General features: G+C 47.8%; 4 protein-coding genes and 2 non-coding genes across 6 annotated transcripts; 3 read left to right on the top strand and 3 right to left on the bottom strand.

Moving 5' to 3' along the window:
• Positions 1 to 96: 96 nt before the first annotated feature.
• LOC114783726 (growth arrest-specific protein 1-like) lies at positions 97 to 2,563 on the top strand. Its single transcript, XM_028969242.1, has one exon. It carries the CDS (start codon positions 161 to 163, stop codon positions 914 to 916), a length of 756 nt encoding a protein of 251 aa, XP_028825075.1. The 5' UTR covers positions 97 to 160; the 3' UTR covers positions 917 to 2,563.
• LOC114783725 (serine/threonine-protein kinase ULK3-like) lies at positions 2,510 to 12,157 on the bottom strand. The gene is made up of 15 exons (XM_028969241.1): positions 11,807 to 12,157; positions 10,532 to 10,793; positions 10,358 to 10,453; positions 10,139 to 10,282; positions 9,968 to 10,050; positions 8,670 to 8,825; positions 8,468 to 8,573; positions 8,351 to 8,391; positions 8,163 to 8,265; positions 8,022 to 8,086; positions 7,873 to 7,951; positions 6,504 to 6,544; positions 5,372 to 5,419; positions 5,229 to 5,292; positions 2,510 to 3,415 (listed from the first exon to the last, which is right to left on the bottom strand). The coding sequence occupies exons 1-15, from the start codon at positions 11,903 to 11,905 to the stop codon at positions 3,399 to 3,401; spliced, it is 1,404 nt and encodes a 467-aa protein (XP_028825074.1). The 5' UTR covers positions 11,906 to 12,157; the 3' UTR covers positions 2,510 to 3,398.
• On the bottom strand, positions 11,681 to 11,753 carry trnav-cac (transfer RNA valine (anticodon CAC)). The gene has a single exon. It is a non-coding gene; the product is annotated as a tRNA-Val (tRNA).
• A 2,190-nt stretch (positions 12,158 to 14,347) lies between the features above and the next one.
• Positions 14,348 to 22,353, top strand: LOC114783716 (threonine--tRNA ligase, cytoplasmic-like). The gene is made up of 20 exons (XM_028969231.1): positions 14,348 to 14,405; positions 14,533 to 14,648; positions 15,868 to 15,942; positions 16,017 to 16,204; positions 16,287 to 16,413; positions 16,493 to 16,617; positions 16,702 to 16,819; positions 16,906 to 16,970; positions 17,033 to 17,111; positions 17,278 to 17,424; positions 18,054 to 18,152; positions 19,492 to 19,658; positions 19,941 to 20,103; positions 20,184 to 20,321; positions 20,412 to 20,489; positions 20,596 to 20,696; positions 20,821 to 20,925; positions 21,002 to 21,074; positions 21,498 to 21,612; positions 21,753 to 22,353. Exons 1-20 carry the CDS (start codon positions 14,348 to 14,350, stop codon positions 21,899 to 21,901), a joined length of 2,286 nt encoding a protein of 761 aa, XP_028825064.1. The 3' UTR covers positions 21,902 to 22,353.
• A 919-nt stretch (positions 22,354 to 23,272) lies between these two features.
• On the top strand, positions 23,273 to 27,111 carry LOC114783723 (TM2 domain-containing protein 3-like). Its single transcript, XM_028969239.1, has 6 exons — positions 23,273 to 23,429; positions 24,389 to 24,490; positions 24,568 to 24,728; positions 24,821 to 24,995; positions 25,310 to 25,385; positions 26,316 to 27,111. Exons 1-6 carry the CDS (start codon positions 23,321 to 23,323, stop codon positions 26,479 to 26,481), a joined length of 789 nt encoding a protein of 262 aa, XP_028825072.1. The 5' UTR covers positions 23,273 to 23,320; the 3' UTR covers positions 26,482 to 27,111.
• A 122-nt stretch (positions 27,112 to 27,233) lies between these two features.
• Positions 27,234 to 27,306, bottom strand: trnat-cgu (transfer RNA threonine (anticodon CGU)). Its single transcript has one exon. It is a non-coding gene; the product is annotated as a tRNA-Thr (tRNA).
• Positions 27,307 to 27,504: the final 198 nt, after the last annotated feature.

The following is a 27,504-nucleotide window of genomic DNA, read 5'->3' as shown; positions in this document are numbered from 1 at the left end:
ACGTATCCTGTACACGGGATCGGGATCGGGATCGGGGGGGGGGGACCCCTCTCTGCTGACGGTGCGGGGGGGGGCGGCGCGCCGGACAAAGACGCGTCGCGGGAGCGGGACGTGTGCGCGATTTGACGGAAGTCCCCGCGATGGAGCGTTTGTGAGCAGGATGGGCTCCTGGCTCCTGTGCGCCCTGCCGCTGCTGCTGGCGGCCGGGGACGCGCAGCTGGTCTGCTGGCAGGCGCTGCTCCGGTGTCACGGGGAGCGGGAGTGCGACCTCGCCTACAGCCAGTACCTGTCCGCCTGCGACGGGACCATCCGGGGGACCGGGCGCCAGTGTCCCAGCCACTGCATCTCCGCGCTGGTGCGCCTCAACCAGACGGTCCACGGGCCGGACCTGGAGACCTGCGACTGCGGCCGCGACGCCGAGTGTCGCCGCGCCAAGCGCGCCATCGAGCCGTGCCTGCCGCGCACCCACCAGGCCGGCGACAGCGACGGCGACATTGGCTGCACCGAGGCGCGCCAGCGCTGCGAGGAGGAGCCCGGCTGCCACGCGTCCCTCACCGCCTACCTGTCCTACTGCGGACAGCTCTTCAACGGCAGGAAGTGCTCGTCCAGGTGCAGGAGCACCATCCAGCAGATGCTCTTCATCCCCAGCGGCGTCCTGCTCAACCAGTGCGTGTGCGACGGGGTGGAGAGACCCTTCTGTGAGGTGGTGAAGGAGAACATGAGCAGGCTCTGCAGCATGGGAGACGTGGACCATCCAGAGGGAGAGGACTTCTACGAGGACGAAGACGAGGACTCCAAGGCCGAGAGGGAGTTCATGGAGGCCGATTCCATGGAGACCTTTTCCTTCTCCAGCTCCCTGCACTCGTCCAGCCGGGTGCTGGCGCTGCTGGCCATGCTCGTGCTGACCGGCTGCTAGCCCAGATCTTCCCCTGGAGGACCTGAAAGTCTCCTCCATTCTGGAAGCCTCCTGTTTGTTTGGTCCCGTGGCGGTGGGCCTTCATTAAGACCCCCACACCACAGCCATTGTTGGAGTCATGCTCTTCAAATATTAGCGGTGGGTGGGGGGGGGCTGACAAGGTTGTGGGATCAAGTAGTTAAATGAAGTGAAGTGGCTCTTCAGCTCAGCACTCAGAGGAGACCATGAACCGTGGATCTGACGTGACTTGAACGCCCCTCAGCTCCTTTCTTTCCAGTTTTTAATCATCGGAATATCTCGAACGTCGGAGATGCTGAGGAAGAGCTTTCCTCACATCAGAAAAGAAATTTTTATTCATACCGAAGGAATTTGCTTAATCGTGTCAGTGTTTTAATGAAACGAAGGAAATTCTGCAACCAGCAATAAATGAGTATTTGATAAATGGGGTTTTTGCCCAGTGCTGTACATCAGTTGGAGGTCTAGGATGAAGGTGATGATGATGATGATGATGATGATACGTCACGTTTCTACACATGGTCCACAGAACCTGAGGGAATTGGGTTCTGGATGGTCTGATCTCATCACTTCTCCAGAAACGTACAGAAACAGCGGCGTTTGTAATTACAGTTGGTTTTTTCCGTTGTTAAATGTAGACCTTTCTCTGCTCCTTTCTTTTCCAGAGTTATTCTTTTTTTAATCCAGGAAGCGCAGAAATATTTATGTGCTGCTGGTGGCTACAGGCGTGAAGCTCGGCTGTTTGGCTGGAAGCGGGGACTTTTTGGCTGATGCTCTCCACTCATAATGCCTCCATTGTTTCACTCTGGAACACTGAGGCCACCGTCACCGAATTCCAGAGTGGAATTGCAAATGCCCGGTCCCACGGCGCATCCCTCCATTTTGTAAGACAAAGCCGGGGCTCTTTTCACCGCTGCAGCGGTGGCACCTTCAGCCGGGATCCGTCCTACACCAACGTCAGGCATGCGTCCACAACCCTTCCAAGAATCCTTACACGCTTCCTCTAAAAAAGATGGAGAAGCACTCAGCTTCTGGGAAGGAAATCAAAATAAACAGGATTTGGGGGGGACGGGGACGCCGGGTTTCACATTTTCACATTTCTCCTTATTCAAGCTTTTCCTGAAACAAAAACCCCGCACCCCCACGATTCAGGGGTCCACCCGAAAGGCCGGGTCCCCAGGAGAGGAGCTGACAGCAGGATTTAAGGGACGCCCTTGTCCCCGTTTACAATGTGCCATTCAGGACAGCGGAGGGAGTCTCACCAGGGTGAATGAACCATGTTTCTGGGGGGATTAACCTCACACACACACACAGCCCCTCTCTAACTTGGCTGCTCCTGAGCCCCGGGACCGGAATCAACAGAAGGCTGGAGGGGGACAGGAGGGGACAGGAGCACTTGATCGAGGTTCATCTGAAACGGCGGCCAATTAAAAGCACAATGCTGTGCTGTGTTGTGGCTGATATGATGGCCAGTCTTCCACGCCGAATATTATTATTAAAATGAAGGCCGCCATTCATTAAAAAACTCCAGATGCAATCAAACAATTTTCAAAGGACCAAAAAAATGACCATTGCAAGTTTTTGTTATTAAACATCTTTATGCAACTGAAATAAATGATAAGTCAAATGTTATTGATTTTGCATGAAAACGTGTGTCATATAAAAAATGGAATATTAACTACAATCAATCACAAAATGATTCACGGTCTGGAAACCATTTATTCACAAATGACAAATTGTAATGTGAACTGCAGTAGTGAGACGTATATTTAGAAGACACTACAATACACTTTTTTTCATCCTTTTTGTTGAAACCCTAGTTTGAATGTGCATCTGCTGTACTGGCTTCTATCATTTTTTATTTGAATTATTTTAAGTTGATAAATTTTATGAGGTGAAAATTTCAAGCACAATTTATTTGCGATTAAATAAATACAATCGAGAAAAAATGAATAGTTTTCTTAACAGCACTCTGATTTAAGCAGGTAAACAGCAGTGAAACGTAAATATGGAGGAGAAACGATTCACAGTTCTTTAAAAGGCGGAGCTTCTGTCTGTGTGTGTGTGTGTGTGTGTGTGTGTGTAAAACAGCACTCTGAACTCACGCTTCCCCCTGTTTTGCTTTGCTGCTTGATGTGTGCCAGCCCAAAGTAAATCAAAGTTCAGAGTAAATAAGGCACAAGCCGCACCGTTCCAGTTTTCCACCCGCTGCGGTGGGGCGGACCATTTCATGGAGGTCGTGCGGTGGGGCTGTGGTGGTAGTGTGTGTGTGTGTGTGTGTGTGTGTGTTGAGAAAGATGAGATCCATGGAAGCCTCCTCTAATCCTCTTTTTATTCCATTTTACTCGTTCCCTGTAAAGCAGGTCAGGTTGGTGGCTTCACGGCACTGGCCGGTGAGGTGGCCTCGGTGTCAACTCTTCAGTTTGGCCCGCAGCGAACTCCCGTTACCGTGAAGAGTGGCCTGAGGTCACTGAAGGCAACAGGCTACAGGCGAGGACACAAAATAAGCTGTAATAAGATCATCAATACAATTCTGTGCTTCCCTCAATAAAATGATGTTTAGATTTCAGATCTAGAATAAAACGTTTGTACCAGTGTGGAGCTCCTGATGTTCCTGAATGGTTCCACATCTAACATACAGTACAGGCCAAAAGTCTGGACACCTTCTCATTCAACATGTCTTCTTTATTTTCATGACCATTTACATTTGTAGATTCTCACTGAAGGCACCAAAACTATGAATGAACACATGTGGAGTTCTGTACTTAACAAAAAAAGGTGAAATAAGTGAAAACATGTTTTATATTGTAGTTTCTTTGCTCTGATTACTGCTTTGCACACTCTTGGCATTCTCTCGATGAGCTTCAAGAGGTCGTCACCTGAAATGCTTCTCCAACAGTCTTGAAGGAGTTCCCAGAGGTGTTTAGCACTTGTTGGTCCAGCTCACCCCAAACCATCTGGACTGGGTTCAGGTCCGGTGACTGTGGAGGTCAGGTCTCCACTTTTTGTTAAGTACAGAACTCACATGTGTTCATTCATAGTTTTGATGTTTTCAGTGCGAATCTACCAACATAAATGGTCATGAAGATAAAGAAAACACGTTGAATGAGAAGGTGTTCAGACTTTTGGCCTGTACTGTACACACACTATTCATCTAGGGTAGGGTAGTAGCCTAGTGGGTAACACACTCGCCTATGAACCAGAAGACCCAGGTTCAAATCCCACTTACAACCATTGTGTCCCTGAGCAAGACACCTAAATGTAAATTTAAATCTCCAATGAGCTTCAACAGATGCTTCCTCAGGTTTTTTACCAAAGGTGAAATGTAAGGGATTCGATTCTACCTTTTTATCTCTGTGGGGGTCAACGTTTGTTGGGTGTCAACTGTAGGGCCTGTCAAAGCCCACTGAGACATACTGTGCCGTACTTTTTGGGCCAAATAAGAAATACATTCTGTTGTTATTTACTGTGTAAATATAGTCTATGTTGGTCATTAATCACGGAAACACATTTCTTTGCATTGCTGTTTGATCTATTTGATCTATTTGATCAAACACGGGTCTCCAGTAACTTTTAGTAGCCCCTTAATCACGATGACATGACTAACCATGGCCAAATAGCTTTAAAATGTGTTCCTTTCAGAACAACTCGTAAAAAAACAGTAGAATGTGGTCTAAAGCAGGCATCAAGTGGCAGACCTTGGTCCCGATCTGTGATCAGTCTGGTCATTATTTTGGATGGTCATGGCTATTCATTGTGGTTGTTGCTACTCCAGTTAATGAAAAACAGCTATGCTAAATTGTTAGTTTACCGCTGTGAATGGCACGGCAGTGGTGTGGGGACGGTGCTTTGCTCAGTGACACCTCAAGTGGCACCTTGGCGGATCGGGATTAGAACCGGCAACCTTCTGATTACTGAGTAAGTTGTTGTGGTGAGTAAGTTGGTTTTCTCCGAGGTACACTTGAACACAAACCAGGACATGCCACCATTGCTGAAGTTAGCACTTTTAAAACGGATTTTGTTCTGAGGTTAATCTGAAATTAAGGCCTTGAGTTTGTTCGCTATAAGGGGAAGGCTATAAGACACAAGATGGACCTTCTACTTGGATTAAATTTAATAACTGTAATTGAATACCCGTGGTTTAATTAAGTGGCTGTTAGGAACTGGCTTGCTGTTTCTGAGATCATAGATTTGTTTAAAGAATTACCCACAAAACTGCAGCAGACCGACCCACAGTCACGAAACAATATTTGACACAAATTACCTTGTGGGTTCAACTTTATTCTCAGATACTCACATGCCCTCACAGACTCCGCCATGCTTTCTCGGTCCAGGGACACATCCGTCTGAGTCTCCCGCATCTACACAACAGGAAAGACAGGTATTTAATAAAACTTATTAGAAGAGGAAGTTGTGAGGTGGTTTAAAAGATGGACAGACCTTTATGTGCTCCTTGAGGTATTCAGCCCTGGTCATAAGACTTTTAATCTGGAACAAGAAAAAAAGAAAATGTAATGTTCTTTTCATGTAGTTATATTTCATAATTTCTAAAGAATGCTAATAGTTCAATGACTGTAAGTTGCTCTGGATAGATGCCGTAATTATGTGCAGTGTGTTAATAAAGCTTCAATATAACTGCAATGCAGCAATGAGGAAATCTTGAACTTTACGCTAATACAATTATTAGAATATTATCTAAACATCTCTAAATATGCCTCCTAGACATATCTACATGAATCCTATACCTGAGATAACAAGGGACTAGGCTTGTCACGATACTGAAATCGATAGTATTTCCAATACTGCAGGGGGAGAAAAATCTAACACAGGAACTTTTTAATATTTTTGTAAAAAATAAAGAATATGTTTAGAATATTTTAAAAGTCAGAACACCATAAAGAAATGAATGAATGAATAAATTGATTAATAGATAACGAACAAATTAATTGTATTAAATGTTTTTTGAGCCAAAAGCTTCTCATAACGCAGAAGTGAAAAATATTTGCGCAGTTAGAGCTGCTGATCGATTCTGAAAAGTTATATCAGACAATTAGCTTTTTAAACGTTCGTTGTGCGTGCTACTCCGTTTTACCTCCTCAGCATTCATTTTCACGATAATTAAAACTAATGACCTGACGACAGAGGCCAAGAATTGCTAATCAATTATTTAAAAAAAATGACATTTAATAAAACAGATTTTACCAGTCACCAAAACAAGTTTACGAGCAGCAAATCGTAGGTACTATAGACTGGAAGTTAGTGTTTGCTTTTACCACCTGACAAAAATGATAGAAATTGAGCCCGAACCAAACAGAGGACAGAGGTCGGCCAGCCAAATCCACTAATGTCAATTTCATGTTGGCCAAACATTCGGGTTTATTTATTTAAGCAGCTATGTTGTGATTGGCCGGCGCTCCTGTGAGACACGCCCACCTCACGACGAGTACGTGTCAGCGTACAGTAAACAGAGAGTCGATTTATTTTAATGCATTGAATATTTCAATCGCAACATGGACTATGAGAGAAGGTGGAGTTTTTCCATCCTGGGTGATGATGGAGGATGTTCTCTCACCTCACCATGCAGCAGCTCCCTCCGGCGACCCTGCGGCTCGGCTGGAATAAACGGACAAGCACATGGTCAAGCCGCTGGAATGAAGGTTGCCGTGCCACGGGCCCAGGCCCGGCTGATCTGGCCCAGGATGGGACAAGCCCTCTCCCCCTCGCTGAGATAATAGTTTTTATTCCTTTCCAGCGGTGTAATAACACTGAGAAATTAACTGTGCGGCCCGAATGGGAAGCAGATGGCAGCGGCTGGATACCACACACAAGCTGCTGGCACCCGACTCGGCCACATCTGCCTCCGAGTGCAGCTACCCGCCGCCATTGGAGCCTTCTCCTGCATGAGGTCATGCGGAGCCGGCGCTAATAAAGGCCGCGGAAGGGAGACGGAGATATGAAGAGAAAAGGACGGAGAAGGTGGCAGGAAGGGCGTCTCCGGGGCCATATGTTATTAATAGTCCTCATAAAGAGTTCGGCACAGGAGGGAGTGGACAAAGGCCCCGTCTTGTTGCCGTTTGGCACCGAAGTGAGCAGCCGGCTCTGATTACACCTATTCAGGCCCTTTGTAGATCTTGGCTGCAGGGCGGATTCAGACTCTGCCAACATACACCCTGTCTACCCGAGTGACTTCTATTCACTGCAGACAGGGCCGTCCGAAAGAGACCTGGAGGGCCCGGGGCTGAATATCTGAGGGAGTGGTGGCCCGGCGTAATCGTAATCGGAAGGTTGCCGGTTCGAATCCCACTGGGCCAAGCACCGTCCCCGGGCGAAGGGTCAAATGCACAATGACAAAAACTTCACTTTCACTAAATACTCATTATGATTAAGCAGATTAAGAGAGTTATCGGAATTATTTGGCATTATGATTTCTAATTTTAATATTTACATTTAGATTTAATGCATTTGACATACGCCCGTATCCAGAGCGACTTACAACGTGCTTCCATGTCACCATGGATGAAGCGGTCAGTTCTGGTTCACCAGGACCCCCAACTATGAATACAATCTTTTTATTCACTCTGTTCTAGTTTCTATACAGAAGTCAGACAAGAAGAAGGTAACAAGTTCATCTAAATCTTCTCTAAAGAGGAAGGTCTTGAGCTGCCGTGTGAAGGTGCTCAGTGACTGAGCTGGAAGTTCATTCCACCACCGAGGGGCCGAGACGGAGAAGAGTCCAGTCTTTCAGTGTAGTCCTGTCTCTCTGTGAGTGTGTTAATGAATATAGAATGATTACATGCAGATTTTCCTTCTCTGTAACTTAAAGAAGTTTGAAGATGGTCCCTCTTCCATTGGCACTGGCGAGGACACCAAAACTCGGGGTGCGGCGTCAAATGAAAATGTAAAGGTGCAGATTACTAGAGAGGTCACGGTCCCTTTTTTACCTGCGAGCGCCAGCAGCAGCTCTCCCAGGCTCTGCTGGTACAGGTCCAGAGTGTCGTAGTCCTCCATGCCGGCCTCCTCCTGCAGAAGAGCCAGAGGGAACATCAACCGGCCGCGGTCTGCGCCCGCGGGTGCAGGTGCTCCTACTTACTTTGGCGATGGCTGCTGAGGACACGTCCAGCGCGGCCAGCAGGCGTGGCTGGTCCCGTGACATCTCTGTCGAGGAGGAAACACGGTTCACTGCAGCCACGGCGCTACGCCACTTCGTACGCGTCCTGCGGAGCCGCGTTACCTCGTAAAATGTCTGTGGCCGACTTGGCCTCCTCGAAGCTGATTCGGTTTTCCGAGGCCACCAGTGCTTTCAGCTCCTCTGCGCGAGACGCATACTGACTCACCTGAAGAAACAGAACATACGCAGATGGAATACTGGATTGTTCATAAGAGAATGGGAATGGACTCTCTCGTCTCTTTCGGCTTCACCTTTTGCCTCAGAGCCTCCTTCCGCTGTCTGTCGGTCTCGTCTGCGGAGATATTACATAATCTCAGCATGCGTCTGATGGGGGCCTGACGGTTGAGAGGGGAGTGGGTGGCTCTTACGGTAAATGGCAGGAACAAAGTGCTCCAGGGAGCTGCAGTAGAGGGACAGCGCCGCCGCCCGCTCTCCATCCTGGTCCTTCTTCACTGCCTGGACCACCAAAGCTTTCTGGTGGGAGGGCACATTCTTATTATTTTTACATTTTGACTGACACCGTCACCGCAAGGCTGTCCTGCTCGGTCCTACTCTCGCTCTCTCTCTCACCGCTTTCCCCAGGCTCTCGGCACTGGGCATGTGCTCCAGGTCCACGAACGGGTGGGAGAAGAAGTGCTGAAATGTCAGCCGGACCTCCGGGTCCCTCTCCAGCAGCCGCAACAACAGGTCCCTGCAGTTCCTGGACACCCGGGCTCCCGCAGGCAGCTGTCAACACAAACAGCGCCATCAAGCAGCCGGGCAGAGGGGTGCCACCTTGTGGCGCCGGAAAGAAATACGCTCATAGGAGTTATAGTAAACATCATCACATGAATTTTATGCAGATTTTAGACATTTTGCTTTAACTATAGCTGTTTTGTTGTAATTTTAGCTTTTGTCTAATCTTTGCGTCCAGCTGTCATTATAGTCTGTAGCAGTTTTAGTCACGACCAGACTTATTTTAGTCTAGTCAAGCATTTTTGTCTTATTTTAGTCAAAATAATCCATGAATATTTTAGTCCCGTTCCAGTCAATATCGTGCAAGTACCGAGTAGAACAGACAAAAAAAACCCCAGCATTTTCTTTTACTCAAACCCATTTCATAATTAGAACAAGGTTATCTTATTATTATATTATCGTTACTGTATAGGCTTCAGAAAACTACATCCATTCCAGACACGGAAGACGCTCTGATTTGTTCCGTGTTTTTTGACACACGTTTTCTCCCAGCCGTCTGCTAACTAACCCTGAAATCTAAATGACGCCGTTAATCAGGTTTGAGGAAGTGACGTCATCTGTGTGACCAGATGGGAGACACAACAAAGATACGGCATAATAGTTTAAACAGGAGGAAATATCGTCTCGTTTCTGTCAATGAAAGTGACTAACCATTTTATGAACCAGAAGACCCAATTTCAAATCCCTACCATTGAGTCCTTGAGCAGGACACTTAACCCTGAGTGTCTCCAGGGGGGGACTGTCCCTGTAACTACTGATTGTAAGTCGCTCTGGATAAGGGCGTCTGGTAAATGCTGTAAATGTATAATAATTTGTAATGTAAATTTATACGTTTTTATTTTGTTAAACACATTTAGTGTAATTTTTATTTAGTCAGCAATATTAGATGATATATTTGTTATAGTTATCATCAGATGACCAGCATTTACATCTCGTTTCATATTCATTAAGTCAAAAAAAAAAAAGTAAAAAAAAAATATATATAAGATTGCGTTTTAACCAACGGGGTACGAGAAGTAGTTCATGCTGCAGAAACACCGTCTTCACCTTCATCACCCAGTCAACAATAATCATCCTGAGCACCGCATTTCGAAAAGGAATTTATTTCGATGGAATAATAGATTCGACATTACCTCGATGGGTTTGTTGCTGCGGATTTTCTCCTCCAGCTCAGCGTAGGAACGGGATGCAAATGGCGCTCGCCCGAACAAAGCCTCTAAATGAGAATGGGACAGTGGCGGCGCGTTTTAAAGGACCCCGATGTCGTCACCGGCCAGTTGCTGCAAGTAAAGCGCGAATCTCACCGTACAGAATGACCCCGACAGACCAGAGGTCGACCCGGGCGTCGTACTGTCTCCTGCACACCATCTCCGGTGCCATGTACAGCGGCGAGCCCCGGAGGACGCTCTGCTCGTCCCATGGGGACATGTACTGGGCAAAGCCGAAATCTGCCGACGTATAACAACAACTGATGCAGCCTGTTTCACAACCAGTTACATCACAGCCAAGTCAGTGGAACCCACCGGCCAGTTTCAGAACGTTGCCACTAAGCAGGATGTTCTGGGGCTTCAGGTCCAGGTGGGAGATGTTTCGCTCATGAAGGAACTTGAGAGCACAGGCTGCAAACAGATAAATTCATCTTTATATCTGCACATAAATTCAGGATCTTTAATAGCATGCTGGTGTGTGAAATGCACCGATTTGCTGCAGGAAGCGCCGCGCCACTCGCTCCGGAAGGATCCGTCGGCTGCGGATGAAGCGGGACAGGTCCCCTCCAGAGCACCACTCCAGAATCAGGTAGATGTTCTCGCTGTCCCACTGGAAGTCCTTCAGCTGCACGATGTGGGGATGCCGCACAGCCTTCAGGATCTCGATCTCCGTCAGCAGGTTCTCCATGGAGGTCTTGTTCAAGCTCTTCTTCGACACCACCTTTACCGCGACCACCTCACGACTGTCCCCCTTAACGCCAAAATACAAAAGGTCCATCAGGTCAGAAGGTAGTTTCTGATTGTGTTCTCAGATTAGGATGAAGAAACCACAGCAGAGCACACAGTAGGGATGCACCGACACCTGGAAACAGATGAAATACTAGACTTTATGCTGGTTTTGTAGATCGGCACACAGTTAAGTTGGGCAGACACAGCTCACGAACGAGTCGAGCCTCCATACTTGAGCTAGTGCTCAGGAAACCCGGGTTAATGGGAAGTTCGGTTCTTTTCAGAGAGCCGGCTCGTGTGGCACAGCTCTTTTCAGCTCTTAATAAATTTACTTAATTCATTAATTAATTGAAAACACAAAGCATTCATATTTGCCAAGTAAGCTCATAAAACTCATGAGTCACGAATCTAAGGTCTCCATTGAACCAAATCCTTTGAGTCCTAACTACACCATGTCTAAATTGTAAACTCAAATCACATAAATACATTACTTTTAATAGTTAAGTCATAAATTACTACCATAAAAGTTGCATAACTTAGTTAACTTTTTTGCACCATCTGAACTTCCTTCACAGCCAAAAACATGGAGCCGAATCTGAATCGCTCAAACGAGCAGGATTTTTTTTTAATGATTCATTCTCATCCCAATGCATTTTACCTTCTTTTAAAAGCCATTTAAAAGACGTTACTTCAATGGGTTGACTTGGCAATACTGAATCAAGTGACTCGCATAACAGGATCAGTTTACTGAGTGACTCAAGAGAGGAGTGAATCGGTGCTCGTTCATTATGTACACTGTGCGGCCGGACTCCAGGAATCGGATTTACCGATACCCGATCTGGTTATTTGAGTGTTTTTTAATCGACATCTCTACATTAAAGCAAAGCCCAAAAAAAAAAAAAAAAAAAGTGTTTCCGCCCGGTTTCGAACCGGGGACCTTTCGCGTGTGAGGCGAACGTGATAACCACTACACTACGGAAACGGTACACGGGGCTCACCACCGACCCTCGCTGAAAAATGGACACCGACACCGACCTTCCTGTACGCCTTGTAGACGGTGGCGTAGGTGCCGCTGCCCAGCCTCTCCGTGAGGAGGAAGTCGGCGAGTTTCGGAGGGGCGAAGCCCGAAGCCATGGGCCTGCGCTCCGGGGCATCAAACGGGCTGGAACCGGGTCCGCCGACGATCCGGCACTCACACCACCCACGGCGGCCTTTTAATAATAATAATTCCCCTTCGCCCGGCTGCAGCCGGACGGGAGCTCACGGTAAATAAACGTACACGCAAATTACGAAGAATGTCGAATTTAATGTGAAGAGTAAACGTGCAATAAAAGTGGCCGGAATCGCGTCTCTTCTGCTGCTCGTTTTTGCGGCCGACCGTGAGACGGTGGCGCCACCCGGCGGCCCGGGCCGTGAACTGTCACGCTCGACTCCCCATGACTCTCCCCATTCTTTTTCAACGGTAGTTCTTAACAGTACGGGTGTAATATATTTCCGGCCACTGCGAGGTCTTGGCGCTGTTTAGACGTTTTTTTTTTCACAGACCATGAAATAAATATATATACTTTTTTTAATATCTAAAAAGTTATGTGCGAATTAATGACACATTTAAATAGCTATTTAAAATTTAATTCAAATGCTTATTATATTAATTGTATTGTGGCACTCCCCACACTCCATACTTCGCTACTGTCTGCAGTACAAAGAATTTACCTTTTTCAGGACTAACAGTCCATTTTGGAGGTATCAGCTCTGCAAGGTATATTAAGCACCTGGCTAAGAAGAAGAACACCAGCTCTTCACTGAACACAAGTGAGGAGAAGCTCCAGGAGACTCAGGACCTCTGGCAGTATCTTACTGCAGGAGGTGAGACGGTCAAGGTGGCGGTCACTACCCTGCCACCAGCAGAATTTAACCCTCCCACCAGGACTCTGACAAGAGATGATGTAGAAAGGATGGTGAAGGAAATTGTGGAGAAGCAGCAGGCACTTCAACAGCAACAACAAAAAAAGACCACAAGGAATTGTCTTGCATGTGGCAGCCAAAATACCACTTCCTTCCAACATAATTTTTTTATCAGTCAATCAGAAGGTTAAATGCTCTCAAAAGGTGTTCCAGACCTATGCAGCCGAGGGTCTCACTGATCCCAGGACTTTGTTGCTACTCCTTTCTTCCAACAGGAACTAGAAAAATCAAAAGTATCCCACTGGACGTCTGTGTAGATTCTGCCACTTACCACTAAAGCAGGGCCCTAAAAGCCTCCATATACATACTGGTTTTGCTGGTGTTGCAGGAAAAGTGCATTTACTGTCCTGCAAAAGTCTACTCTTTATACCATGTAGAGGCAGAGATGAGATTTTTTATTAAACATTGATTTTATACTTAACATTTCATTATGCAGGTTAAATTGAGTTTAAACAACTGTGTCATAAGCCTGTAATATGTCGTTTCTGTGAATTTGAAATGTAACAATTGTTCTGGGAAGTAATAATTAAACACACTTTGACAAACAATTGAAAAAATATATAATAACTAATTATATTAACCAAATAATTCCTTATGATTGATTATTAATTTGGAGTAGGTTTTTACATTAAATACAACTGATACAAAGCTAATGTTTTTTGTTAATGTAAAGCTAAAATTTACAATATTTGCAAATAATTGTAAAACCCTACAATAAGTTATTACTGTTATAGCACACATTTGATAAAGTCTCATTGGGAATGAGATTCTTGCCCTCTGAGAAACTACTAATAGGATTTGAGCAAAAAGCTCAAATCCATTTGGCTGTCCTATTGGCTGGTTGTCTGTTACGACTATCGCCGCCCGGCCACTGGGGACATGCCAACAGATACTAACACTACCTTTTGTGTGTTTACATATCAAAATGCATGTGTTCAGCTCCAAGTTTTCTTTGCATTTTTATGTATTGATATGCATGTTATGATATAAAAATATGTTATATTCTATTAAATATAAATGTAAATTATATTGCAGTTGCAGCTGCCATCCAAGATGAAATGTCAGTTGGACATTTTGTTTTGAGGGAGAACAGGAGGGGACCGAGTACTGAGCCCTGAGGGACACCAGCGGAGAGTCTGCGTGAAGCAGACGTGGATAGTTCATTTGTATTTTTTGTATTTGCAAACTTAAATATTTATAAGTACATTTTTGATTTTGTATGATATTGCACCTATGGTCCATTTACATTTTACATTTACAGCATTTACCAGATGCCCTTATCCAGAGCGACTTACAATCAGTAGTGAGAGGGACAGTCCCCCCCCCTGGAGACACTCAGGGATAAGTGTCTTGCTCAGGGACACGATGGTAGTAAGTGGGGTTTGAACCTGGGTCTTCTGGTTCATAGGCGAGTGTGTTACCCGCTAGGCTACTACCAGCCCACCCTGGTCCAGGAGGACACATTTCGTCCCACTGTGTAATATCTGTGTATACTAATCCCCGTGTTAGTGCCACCATGTATGACGCTATAGTCACTATAAAACTCTGCGACATGTTATATGTTTCTATGTCCGCGGGGTGTCGCTGTGACCCCGCCGCCGGGATTTAAAGATGGCGGAACGCATGGCGGCGCGTCTGGCTGCGCAGGAGGAGCAGATCGCGGTGCTGGGTGAAGAGATCCGGCGCCTGCGGGGACGGGATCTGCGGGGGACCGGGACACGCTGTGCTCGCTGGCCGGCAGGCCGGAGCTGGAGAGAGCCTGCGCGGCGGGAGAACGAGAAGCTGAAATACCGGCTGATCCACCTGCGCCGGGGGGCTCCAGGCCCAGGCGGAGCCGGAGGACAGCGGCCGGGCAGGCGCTCCGAACGCCGAACATGACAACCAGGAGGGCGACGCTCCCCAGAATAAGAAGGTAGAATTAACGCGCTCGCCGAAGACACGATACTGACACCTCCTGGCTGCCGAGAGAACTGCAGCTTCCCGTCACCGGTCAATAGCAGCTAATAATAACAACATTTATTTCTTATATAGCCCAATATCACATACAGTACGTCTCAATGGGCTTTGACAGGCCCTACAGCTGAGACCCCCCCACACCTGACCCTTCTGCACACAAGGAAAAACTCCACACAAAATAAGCTCTAGAAGAGAGAAAAAAAGAAAGGAAGAAGCGTTGGGAAGGAGTGAAACAGAGAGGGACCCCCTTCCAGGGTAGAGTGAGACTGCAAGTGGTGTCAGTGCAGGGCTGGTGATTGTTCAATAAGAGAAAGAGGCATATAGTTGTGGAGGTGGAGAAGACCAAAATGTGTCATGGTGTACAATATGTGTCCCAGGGTCTAATATGACGTGAAAGTGAAGAGATTGTCATTGTTGTACACTGCAGCACAGCCCACGGTACACACAATGAAATGTGTCCTCTGCTTTTAACGATCACCCTTGGTGAGCAGTGAGCAGCCATGACAGGTGCCCGGGGAGCAGTGTGTGGGGACGTGGTGGACCGGGATTCGAACCGGCAACCTGATTACGGGGCCACTTCCACAACTGCTAGGCCACCACTGCCACGTTTGTAGAGTCACAAGGAAACTAATTTGCTGCGTTGAAACACTCCCAACTATAATGCTGTAGTGCATTAAAACACACAGCAAGTGAGGAAATGAACTTTTCTTTATCAGATCATTTCTGTGATTCTATGATTAAGGACACTTAATCTTTTTTTTTTTTTTCCTTATTGTTTTATATTTTTCCCTAGAGAGGCCCACAGTTTGAGAACTAAGGTCCTCAGACATTTTATATGCAAGATGACTGGTCAAAAGTTTGAGTAGTGAAACTAAGAATGAAATACATTTACATTTACAGCATTTACCAGACGCCCTTATCCAGAGCGACTTACAATCAGTAAGTCCCCCCCCTGGAGCAACTCAGGGTTAAGTGTCTTGCTCAGGGACACGATGGTAGTAAGTGGGGTTTGAACCCGGGTCTTCTGGTTCATAGGCGAGTGTGTTACCCGCTAGGCTACTACCACCCCCATAGTAGTTCACAAATAGTTCACAAAGGTAGAACACACAAATAATACTGGTTTAAAAAGTGAATCTGGATCATGCGGTTGTACGGTGTCTCTTCATTTCATGCAGTCTGTTGCGCCAGAGTCCAAGAAACCCGGCGAGAACAAGAAGGAGAAAGCCGGTGGAAATCGGGGAGCCGGAGAGGTGAGTGTCACTAAAGTGGATCGTAACGTGGACAGAAATCCTGTCCCCAGTAACGGGGCTTTCTGCTTGACCAGCTGGACCCGTGGCCAGCCTACATCGCCGAGAGGCTGACCCTCTATGACCAGCTGAAAGCAGAGAGCGACGCCCTGCTGGCCAGACGAGCCGCCGAGACCCATCCCATCAGCGTGGTGCTGCCGGATGGCCGGAAGGTGGAGGCCCAGGCCTGGGTGACCAGTCCCTACCAGATAGCACGTGGGATCAGGTAAACGCCGGAATCTCGCCACGGTCCCGGGCGCGGCCCGACGTGTTTGTAAATGGCCGTTGGTGGTTGGTGTGTCGGTCAGTCAGGGCCTAGCTGACAGCGCGGTGATTTCCCGCGTGAGTGGGGAGCTGTGGGACCTGGACAGGCCGCTGGAGAAGGACTGCGCGCTGGAGCTGCTGCGCTTTGACGACGACGACGACGCCCAGGCTGTGAGCGGGTCTTCCTGTAGCCCCGTCTGCTCGGCTCGGCTCTTGACCCAGGTTCACGCTGGAACTCTGTCCTCGGCAGGTCTACTGGCATTCCAGTGCCCACATCCTGGGCGAGGCGATGGAGCGCTTCTATGGAGGCTGCCTGTGCTATGGACCGCCAATAGAAAATGGTTTCTACTACGACATGTTCTTGGATGGCCAGAAGTAAGAGAGACACAAACCTCGATATCAAGACCATGTTGTAGAAGACTAACATTTTACATCTTCTGAAATTGGTTCAATCATTAGGGGAGTATCAAGTAACGAGTTTGCAGACCTGGAGTCCATCTGCAAAGCTGTGGTGAAGGACAAGCAGCCATTTGAGCGTCTGGAGGTCAGCAAAGAAACCCTGTTGCAGATGTTCAAGGTATTTGCAGAACTTCTCATCTCCCCCTGCCAGCGTAGCTCCCAGAATTCCATGTAGATCACCGCAGGATTATATTTCTCCTCCAGTACAACAAGTTCAAGTGTCGCATTCTGAACGAGAAGGTTACCACACCCACCACCACCATTTACAGGTAAGATGACGCCCCTTCGCTCTTCTGAAGAGTCTCCGGCTGACGCCCATGCATGCTTCCAGATGTGGTCCGCTGATCGATCTGTGCCGAGGACCGCATGTTCGACACACGGGGAAGATCAAAGCCTTGAAGATCTACAAGGTGAGCAGCACGGGTCAGAAGGGGCTGGAGGACGAGCGAAGCTTCACACGCTGAAGTGCGGTAGAGAACCAGATACGAGATATTCTCCTCGTTCGCTTTGCATGTTGTGTGAAAATCAGCAGAAAGAATGTCGTGACGCGGCAACGTCACCAGAGTCTGTTTTTAGAATTCGTCCACCTACTGGGAAGGCCGCTCTGACATGGAGACCCTGCAGCGCATCTACGGCGTCTCCTTCCCCGACTCCAAACTGCTGAAGGAGTGGGAGCGCTTCCAGGAGGAGGCGAGGAACAGGGACCACCGCAAGATCGGCAAAGTACGGAAACCGTGACCTGATGAAGCTTCCGTTCGTCACTTGCCAGTAGTGACACTAGTCCCCCTAGAGATGTGTCTTTCTCAGGGACATGATGGTAGAAGGGGGACTTGAACCTGGGCCTTTATGCTCTTCTGGTTCCTGACCCATCCTACCCCATGTCCCTGGGTTTGGGACTGTCACCTGCGTTATGTATGTTGATGCAATATGATTTCACATTAATGCTGAAAACTTGTGTAGTAGAACCACCTATATTTAACATTAGATGAAAAGTTCTTTTGGATTCTTGGTCCCCTATAAACCACCACGCCCGAAACGTACCGATGTCTCGAGCATCACCGCGTGAAGGGCTTATTATGCAGCTTGATGCTTTTAAATCCACAATTGTTCAAATATGATCGGCTGAGCGTGCACCATTCTGTTTAATTGAGTGTTCTTTGCATCACTTGGTTATAAAATGTCAGGAAACTGAAGTCTTGTTGCCTTTCTAACGAGTAGAGGGCTGTTGCGGTAGAAACGGTGCAGGAACAGTTTGCAATTAACTCGTGAACAGATTTCCCTCCATGTGTCCGCTCGGGTCCCCCGCCGAGTCTCTCCTGACCGTCTCATCCGCTCTCTCTCTCTGATGACAGGAACAGGAGCTGTTCTTCTTCCACGATCTCAGCCCGGGCAGCTGCTTCTTCCTCCCACGAGGGGCTTATCTGTACAACACCCTGGCCGAGTTCATCAGGGTACCAGCGCTCGTTTCCTCGTACCTTTTACCAACCTACAATTTTAAACCTTGTAGAAAAAGTGGTCCATTGTGCCACTTAAAAAAAAAAAAACTAAGATGCCACATACATTACAGCAGTGGTTCCCAAATTCATACTTGTACACACCTTCTCAGTCAATGTGTTTTCTTTATCTTCATGACCATTTACATTGCTAGATTCTCACTGAAGGCATCAAAACTCAAAATGTGTGAATGAACACATGTGGAGTTCTGTACTTAACAAAAAGTGGAGACCTGACCTCCACAGTCACCGGACCTGAACCCAATCCAGATGGTTTGGGGTGAGCTGGACCAACAAGTGCTAAACACCTCTGGGAACTCCTTCAAGACTCCTTCAATGAGAATCATTTATGGCATTTTTACATTTACATTTATGGCATTTATCAGACGCCCTTATCCAGAGCGACTTACAATCAGTAGTTACAGGGGACAGTCCCCCCCTGGAGCAATTTAGGGTTAAGTGTCTTGCTCAGGGACACAATGGTAGTAAGCGGGATTTGAACCTTGGTCTTCTGGTTCATAGGCGAGCGTGTTACCCACTAGGCTACTACCACCCTAGTAAATACCACCAACATAAATGGACATGAGGATAAAGAAAACACATTGTACTGTATAAACAGTAACACTCCCAAAAGGATCATCAGAACTCTGTCTAATGCTGTATGATATATAGACTGGAGCCCGGGTCGAGTCGGGTTCGTACTCCGTTTCGTCTCTGCTCAGTCAGCAAACGCGAACTTTTGCTCTATAGTACCCATCCTTTTCCTTTTCCATGCTTGTAAATTTGCTTTATTAAACCTTTTTTTAATGAAATGTTCATTCGATTTGCGATTCTCAGCTACTGTTGTCAGGTGATTCCTTTTAATTATTGCGAGACAGATGCTGAAATTGAGGGAAAAAAAAAAAAGTTTTAACCCGCAAACGTCCTTTTTCAAGAGCTCCCAGGGTCATGGCTATATGGAAATTGTCCAGTAAAAACACTGACCGTGCGCCTGACATTTATTTAAATAAGTCAGGGCGGCCAGAACATTTTAGGGACAATTACAGCTCCGATATAGGCTCTAGATAGCCTGCAGGGTAAAACCAGGATATTAAGAACAAAGACCTACAACTGCCTTTTGCAAATAAAAGTTAGTAATGAATCATTTTGTTCTTTTAACATGTATATGAGGGAAGAAGTTGGGGTCGGGGGGGTCCTGGCTTGTCTTTGACACAGGCAGAGGGGCTTCAAATAATAAGGTTGGGAACCACTGGGTCAGAGCAGGTCCTCAGTATATATTCTCCACGCCATGCCACAGGAGGAGTACAACCGGAGAGGATTCCAGGAGGTGGCCTCACCCAACATCTACAACAGCAAGCTGTGGGAGACGTCCGGCCACTGGCAGCACTACAGCGAGAACATGTTCTCCTTCGCCGTGGAGCAGGACATCTTTGCGCTGAAGCCCATGAACTGTCCCGGCCACTGGTACGTCAGTCAGCTGCTTTTTTTCGCTGAGGTGTGTGAGGACTTGTTCACTTTTTCTTGTTTGATGCACCTCCACGCTCTGGCCGTTGGACAGATGGAAATCTGAAGCATCTGTCCTGCTTTTCCCAGCTTGAACACAAATCTGGAGAAGTTTCATCTGTTCTGTGACTCATGCCACATTAATAATGATTAATAATTGAAAAAAGAGAACGTCTACTTTCACAAACAGGCTGGAAGTATGTATGATGCTTCCTGGACTCACTTCTTACGGTATTTTCCCAGTCTGATGTTCAACCACCGTCCTCGTTCCTGGCGTGAGCTGCCTCTGAGGTTGGCGGATTTTGGAGTTCTGCATCGTAATGAACTATCTGGCACCTTGACTGGACTGACGAGAGTCCGGCGCTTTCAGCAGGATGACGCTCACATCTTCTGCACTATGGAGCAGGTGATTCCACCTCTGCACAGCCTTGGTTGGATGGAATTTTTTTTTTTTTTTTTTCTTTCCTGATTCTTTGTCATCTGCAGATAGAGTCTGAGATGAAGGGATGTCTGGAGTTCCTGCGCTGTGTCTACGATGTCTTCGGCTTCTCCTTCCAGCTGCATCTCTCCACCCGTCCTGAGAAGTTCTTGGGAGATGTTGCTGTGTGGGACCAGGCTGAGAAGGTGGTGTTTGGGCTTTACTCAAAACTCTACTCGTATCCATATTCTTGATGAGACCCATCATAAAAATCCTTATTATTTTGAAATGTTAAGCAACTGGAGAACAGCCTTAATGAGTTTGGTGAACCATGGAAGCTGAACCCAGGAGATGGAGCGTTCTACGGACCGAAGGTGAACTTGTGAATGTTCTTATCATATGACACGATGGCCAGATATGAGATCTTCGGCGGAAAAATAAAAAAAACAAAAAAAAAACATCTTCGTATGTCTCCAACAGATTGACATTCAGATCAAAGACGCCATCGGCCGCTACCACCAGTGTGCCACCATCCAGCTGGACTTCCAGCTCCCCATCCGATTTAATCTGACCTTTGTGGGGTGAGTCATCCTGCACCTTCTGATGCTTTTTACAGATATGGATGGAAACTCATCAGCCTTGAAAGGTTACAACTCTGCAGTGTTTGGATGGTGGAAGCCACGCGTCTCTTTGCCTGTTTTGCAGGAAGGACGGTGACGACAAAGCAAGACCCGTCATCATCCACCGGGCGATCTTGGGCTCGGTGGAGAGGATGATCGCCATCCTGACTGAGAACTATGCTGGAAAATGGTGAGCTGTCGGTGCAGTGGAGACCACCGACCGTGGTCTGGTGGCCTGGTTCTCAACGTCTTCTCTCCCCCAACAGGCCGCTCTGGCTGTCCCCACGTCAGGTCATGTTGGTGCCGGTGAACCCCTCACTTGAAGAATATGCCAAGAAGGTATAGAATTTTATTAGAGGTGCCTGCTGGTTTCCCCCGTTCAGCAGTCCCAACGTGACTACACGGTTGTGGGGCGTCGACAACGATGACCCCTGCACATTTACGCGGGTTATTATAACTCGAAGACAGAAATCCAAGCCACCTTTGATCAGTCAAAACATTATGATGAAGTGAATGAACATGTTGAACCTTGACACATTGGAAGCAGACAAAATGGCCAAATTGTGATGGCTAGATGGCATGTCACTTCTGCAGTGGTCAAGGATCTGTGGGCCGTGCTGGGGATACAAGCCTGGACCGTGGATGCACCGCCTCACAGCTTGCTCAACTTGTAAAGGATCTTATGGGCTGTTTTGGTGGTCAAGCGTAATGTCGCGTAATGACCGTGTCAAGTTGCTGACCTGTGCTTCTCTCGGCCCTCAGCTGTGTAAGCAGTTTGTGGAGGCCGGCTTCATGGCAGACGCCGACCTCGACTCCAGCTGCCTCCTGAACAAGAAAATCCGCAACGCTCAGCTGGCGCAATACAATTTCATCTTAGGTTGGTGGATTCTGAGCCCAGTCAGAGACTGTGTGTGTGATGGGCTGCGGGCGTCTTGTTTTGTTCGCCACCGCTGTGGTGTGTGAGAGTGTCATGAAAGCTGTTGTGTGTGTGTGTGTGTCTTTTCCTCTTCTCTGCAGTGGTCGGCGAGAAGGAGAAGATGACTAACAGCGTGAACGTTCGCACGAGGGATAACAAGGTCCACGGCGAGCTGACGGTGGACGAGGTTCTGTCCCGGCTGACCCTGCTGAAGCAGTCCCGCTGCCGCACCGCCGAGGAGGCTTTCTGATCGGGATCTGGCGTTATTTAAGCTAAACGAGTTTGCCTGTTACACAACGCAAAGGGGGCCGATCATTGTTTAAAACCGCAAAACGTAAAACGGTACAGAAGTCAAATACGTTTATTCCATGAACAGTACGGGGAGAAACAAGGTCAGATCTTTTCTCCAATCTTTCCCAATTCAGGAGGACCGATTGAGCGCTTCAATTTTAGAAAAGTGCCATAATGACCGGCATTGTGGTTGTTGAAAGTGGGAACAGAGTTTGAAGGTTTCTCAGAGAAGATCCTGCATGTAAGTCTGGATAAAAGAGTATATCTGTCTGTAAGGAACGTTTTGTGTGGTTGGAAGCAGAAATCGGGTTTTAAATGGAACACCTTAGGGAAAAGTGAAATGTATTTATTTGTACCAGAAATTTGTCTCCTTGTGTTGCTGGATCGCTGAAATAAATAAGAAGAACGTTTGGTGTGTTTCTCTTTCCTGCGTGTTAAATGAGGGCACATATTTCACGTCTTAAACTCTATTATCTTCCCTAATGGGCGATCAGTATGTGTCCTGGTGGAGACAGGCCTCCAGGGAAATTTAGCTCAGTGAAACTGCCACAGTTTGGTCCTACTTGCATTCGAATTGAATAACGACCTTGGTTATTAATGTGAAATGCAAAAAAATTATCAATTAATCAAAATGAATCCTGGTCAATCCTTAAAACTAAAGCTTGCTGTATTATGTAAAACTGTAACAGAGTTGAAAAGAGCCTCAGACTGTCACCTTCAACGTCACACGCCGGTGTCGCCGGATCCTGAATGGTACCAGCACCTTAAAATTATACAATTTTTAAAAAATAAATTTCCATTCTGACGTTGCTCTGAAAATCTGCTCCATTGAGACATATCATCATGGGCCTCGCATATTTTAGTGTTTGATGCAACGTTTACCTGCGGAACGGATCGCGTTCGGCGAGGCGGCTGAAGCGCTGCATTGTGGGATCTGTAGTTTGTGTGTTATCGGCGCTTGATAACAGATCGATGTTAAACGATTCGCGAGTTTAATAAAGACACAGCCAGATCTGTACCCTGTCGTGCGAATGAAATAACTTAAAACATAAAAAAAAACGAGGTCAAGAATTATCGTACATTGTGGGATTTGTTGAATTATTGATCGTACGTCTTGCAACACTGGCACGCGCGGAAGACGTCACTGCGGTGACGTCATACATCGCCGAAGTGAACTGTGGGTCTGTCACTTTGCTTTCCTTGTGGGATGGTGTAAAAAACGACTTATTCTGTAATACGTCCAGTTAATTATCAAATTTGAATAAACGTCGCAGTTTTCGGAACCCGCGTCCGTCAGTGTGTGAAGGCGACGCCAGGGGGCGCTGCTGCTGCTGCTGCTGCTGCTGCCGCCGCTGCCGCCGCTGCCGGGGCCGCCGTCATGGCTACTCTCTGGAGCCTCCGCCGCGCCGCCCGGAGGCTCGCCGTCATGAGAGCCCACGGGCTGCTCCTCCTGCTGCTGGCCGAGCCGCTCGTCCAGCCTGCGCACGGTAGGAAAACGGAGCCTTTCCGTGGCGGCGTCGCCCGTTATAAAAAAAAACGCCCGTTTCCCGCCCGGCTACGTGCTGGCTAGCCGGCTAACGCGCCGACCTCCGCCCGCCTGCGTGGAAACAACCTCCCGGGCATCGTCACCTCACCCCCGTACACCCGCGGCAGGCGACCTTGAGTAGGCTCTGGGAGTAAAACTCGCGTCCTGTGGACGATGGCCACGACTTAGCACGCTACCGTCGGCCAGTGATGGCAGCAGCGTCCTTATTTCACTGTAAGGACGTGGGCTCGTCGCGTAATCCGAACCCGTTCTTTTATTTTGTCCTATCTGAGGGAAATGGTTGTGATCAGCGCCAAGCTCAAATAAACTGTGCACAGTATACAGTACAGGTCTGTGGTTTGGAGACACCTCCTCATTCAACGTGTTTTCTTTATTTTCATGACCATCAAAACTATGAATGAACACATGTGGAGTTCTGTACTTAACAAAAAGTGGAGACCTGACCTCCACAGTCACCGGACCTGAACCCAATCCAGATGGTTTGGGGTGAGCTGGACCAACAAGTGCTAAACACCTCTGGGAACTCCTTCAAGACCGTTGGAGAAGCATTTCAGGTGACGACCTCTTGAAGCTCATCGAGAGAATGCCAAGAGTGTGCAAAGCAGTAATCAGAGCAAAGAAACTAGAATATAAAACATGTTTTCACTTATTTCACCTTTTTGTGTTAAGTACAGAACTCCACATGTGTTCATTCATAGTTTTGGTGCCTTCAGTGAGAATCTACCAACGTAAATGGTCATGAAGATAAAGAAAACGCGTTGAATGAGAAGGCGTCCAAACCTTTGGCCTGTACTGTACATGTAGTTGAATTATTTACCAGCGGGCCAGAATATGAGATAAACATTATAATACACTTTGTTTTATGTCTTCTTTCTCGCCGGTTCCGTTTGCCTGCTGCAGGGTACCTGAGCTCGACCGCACGGGTCAGCCAGCCGCCCTACAACCGAGACGAGCAGTACAGCCCCGTCATCACCAGCCCCATGGTGCCTGCTTCACCCTCTGGTGAGAGATTCGGTCGGAAGCAGACGTCCGGCTGCTCAGAGAATTCCGTCTCATTCGTGTGTCTGTCTTTGATCCAGCCGCTCCGACTAAAGCGGACAGTGACCTGTCCAAATGTCCCAGCGGAGGCCGTTGTGACCGACTGCCCGTTGACTGCATGACCTGCGACCTCCATCACAACTGCACCTACGGAAAACCAGCAGAGTTCTCATGCCAGCCCAAACGGGGCGTGCACTGCACTGTAGGTTCTGCCGGGGTCGTTCTCACATGTGCTCGTGTAAGCAGCGTTGTGGGAACGTGACCTCCACGATCTTCTCATCCTCTGTCTCCCAGGGGGAATCCGGCGCGCCGCTGGGCAGCTTCAATCTGACCATGACTTGCCAGTTCTGCTGGCAGCTGGACCTGTCCCTCTACCGCTGCGAGAAGTCCTTTCAGTGTAAGACTGTGGCCTGTCCACGCAGACGCTACAATGCCACCTGCGAAGTCCTGGAACACGTGCACTGCTTGGGTATTGTCATTTTTGGGTCTTTATTACAAATGACACCAGGGTTTATTTCGTATGTATTAATGATGATGAAGATGTGGAACGGGCAGTGGGGGCCCAGCGGTGAAGGAAGCGGCCCCGTAATCAGAAGGCTGCCGGTTCGAATCCCTGAGCAAAGCACCGTCCCCACACACTGCTCCCCAGGCGCCCGTCAAGGTGCCCACTGTCACCAGGGGTGATGGTTAAATACAGAGGACACGTTTCATTGTGTGCTGTGCTGCGCTGCAGTGTATCGCAATGACAAGTCACCTCACTTTCACTTTTCATTTGTTCCTCAGGGAGAAGGAAATTCCAGAAGCGGCTGTTCTGCAACTGGACAGGAGGGTATAAGTGGTCCACGGCGCTGGCCCTCAGGTAGGAGTCCATCACACAGCATAACCTCCATATATTTGCTGGTGAGTGTGAACCTTCGCTGGGCTCACGATTCGATTCCGATTATCAGCACCTCGATATCACGATGCGTCCTCTACACGGTCACATGATCTTTTAAAAAGAGTTAAGGTCCCATTTATTGGACACTTATTTTCTACTATGTCTATGTTCAGTCCGCACTCACCTTGTAACCTTCGTATATACGGTAGTTCTCCTTTAAATACACACGTCAGTATGCTGTCATGCTGCCTCCTTTATTATTTCCTTTTATACTTTCGGTTCGTTTAATGTCCCCGTCTCAAGTACAAGCAGTGACCGACCCTTACCCAGGCATAGCAGATAAATAGAGAGCGTGATGGAAACCCCAGCAGCGGCGTGAGATTCTACAACCTGACTCCACATACGGCACCAAAGCGGCTGGTTCAGGCGTCCGTGGCGTCAGGTGACCACGGGCTGAACGTGGACTGAAACTCCGGATCAAGAAAAAATGAACCAAGCAACGTCATTATGATGTAATCGATATAGAGTAGTCCACGTCTGCATCGCGATGTGTATTGGTCTACTAGTTGTAAGTCGCTCTGGATAAGGGCGTCTGGTAAATGCTGTAAATGTAAATATAAGACCACAGAGTCCCGGGTTCGAGCCCCACTTACTACCCTGAGTGTCTCCAGGGGGGACTGTCCCTGTAACTACTGGTTGTAAGTTGTTCTGGATAAGGGCGTCTGGTAAATGTAAATGATTATGATTTATTTACCGTTGTGAATGGCTACCGTTGGTCTGTTCAAATCCATGTCCAACCATCCACGTTTCTCCAACCCCCCCTGCTGGTTTACTTCTTAATCAGAGTGAGTGTCTGTTAACCCCTCATGACCATGTGGTTTTTTTTTTTTTTTTTTTCTTCTTCTCCTGTAGCATCACGCTGGGTGGATTTGGCGCCGACCGCTTCTACCTTGGCCAATGGCGCGAGGGCCTGGGCAAGCTGTTCAGCTTCGGGGGTCTGGGCATCTGGACCCTCATCGATGTGCTGCTGATTGGAGTGGGCTACGTGGGGCCGGCCGACGGCTCGCTGTACATCTGAGGGCTGGTGGGCGGCGCCGGCGGGGGGGCGCGGTGGCTCTCCCGCCTTCCACGACTCAGCCCCATTAACACGTGCCCGGCCGGCCAAGCTCTCGCTGCAACAGACTCCTGTCCCATCTGCCACCGGGGAGGGCTCCGCTCGTCCCCGGCCTACACGTGTCACGTTGGGCACGCTCGCTCGTATCCAGGCTACAGCCTGCGTGACGCGCACACGCCGTGTTCGTGGGGGGTGGGGCTTTACAGATGGCGCCAAGTTATGGGGCCACTGTGGTTTTTTTTTTGTTTTGTTTTTGCACTTCTGGACTTTAAGGGTCACTTTTAGGGTCAAAAGTGAATATGGGTGGAGTGACGCTGTAAAATGAAACTGAAGAGAGATGTTAATGGTTTATTTAACTTTATTAAATATGTACACACACACACACACACACATCTCATGTAATTAAGAAGTCACCCGGCAGATATTTCTTTATGCCTTGTCCCCAGACAGGTCGGTAAAGGTTACGTTCAAGTAAAGTGTAGTGATTGTCACATGTGATGCACAGCACATGGTCCACACAGTGAAATTTATCCTCTGCATTCAACCCATCACCCTGAGTGAGCAGTGGGTACCATGACAGGCGCCCGGGGAGCAGTGTGTGGGGACGGTGCTTTGCTCAGTGGCATCTTGGCGGATCGGGATTTGAACCGGCAACCTTCTGATTACGGGGCCACTTCCTTAATCGCTAGGCCACCACTGCCCCCAAAAGTATTTGAAGGCTTCAGTGAGGTTCAAACTCACGACCCCTGGTTTACGAGACCAGTGCTCCTGCCACTGAGCTATGAAGCCTAGGATGTTCAGGATGTTAATGCGGACTTGATGATGGTTAACTTCTCCTGTTTTAATTTTACGACGTGAGTAGTGCATGAATAAAGCACTCTGCATCGCAGCTCCTGCGGTTTGTACATAAATGTGATCAAATAAAATCCATTTGTAAATAGATTCTGGCCTGTTTTCTACACGATCGAGGTCCCGACCATACGGAAA

Source organism: Denticeps clupeoides, unplaced genomic scaffold (genome assembly GCF_900700375.1).
Source record: "Denticeps clupeoides unplaced genomic scaffold, fDenClu1.1, whole genome shotgun sequence".
In the NCBI taxonomy this organism is placed as follows: domain Eukaryota; kingdom Metazoa; phylum Chordata; class Actinopteri; order Clupeiformes; family Denticipitidae; genus Denticeps; species Denticeps clupeoides.
Note: the sequence above shows the minus strand (reverse complement) of the source record. Positions and strands in the feature narration are given on the sequence as shown.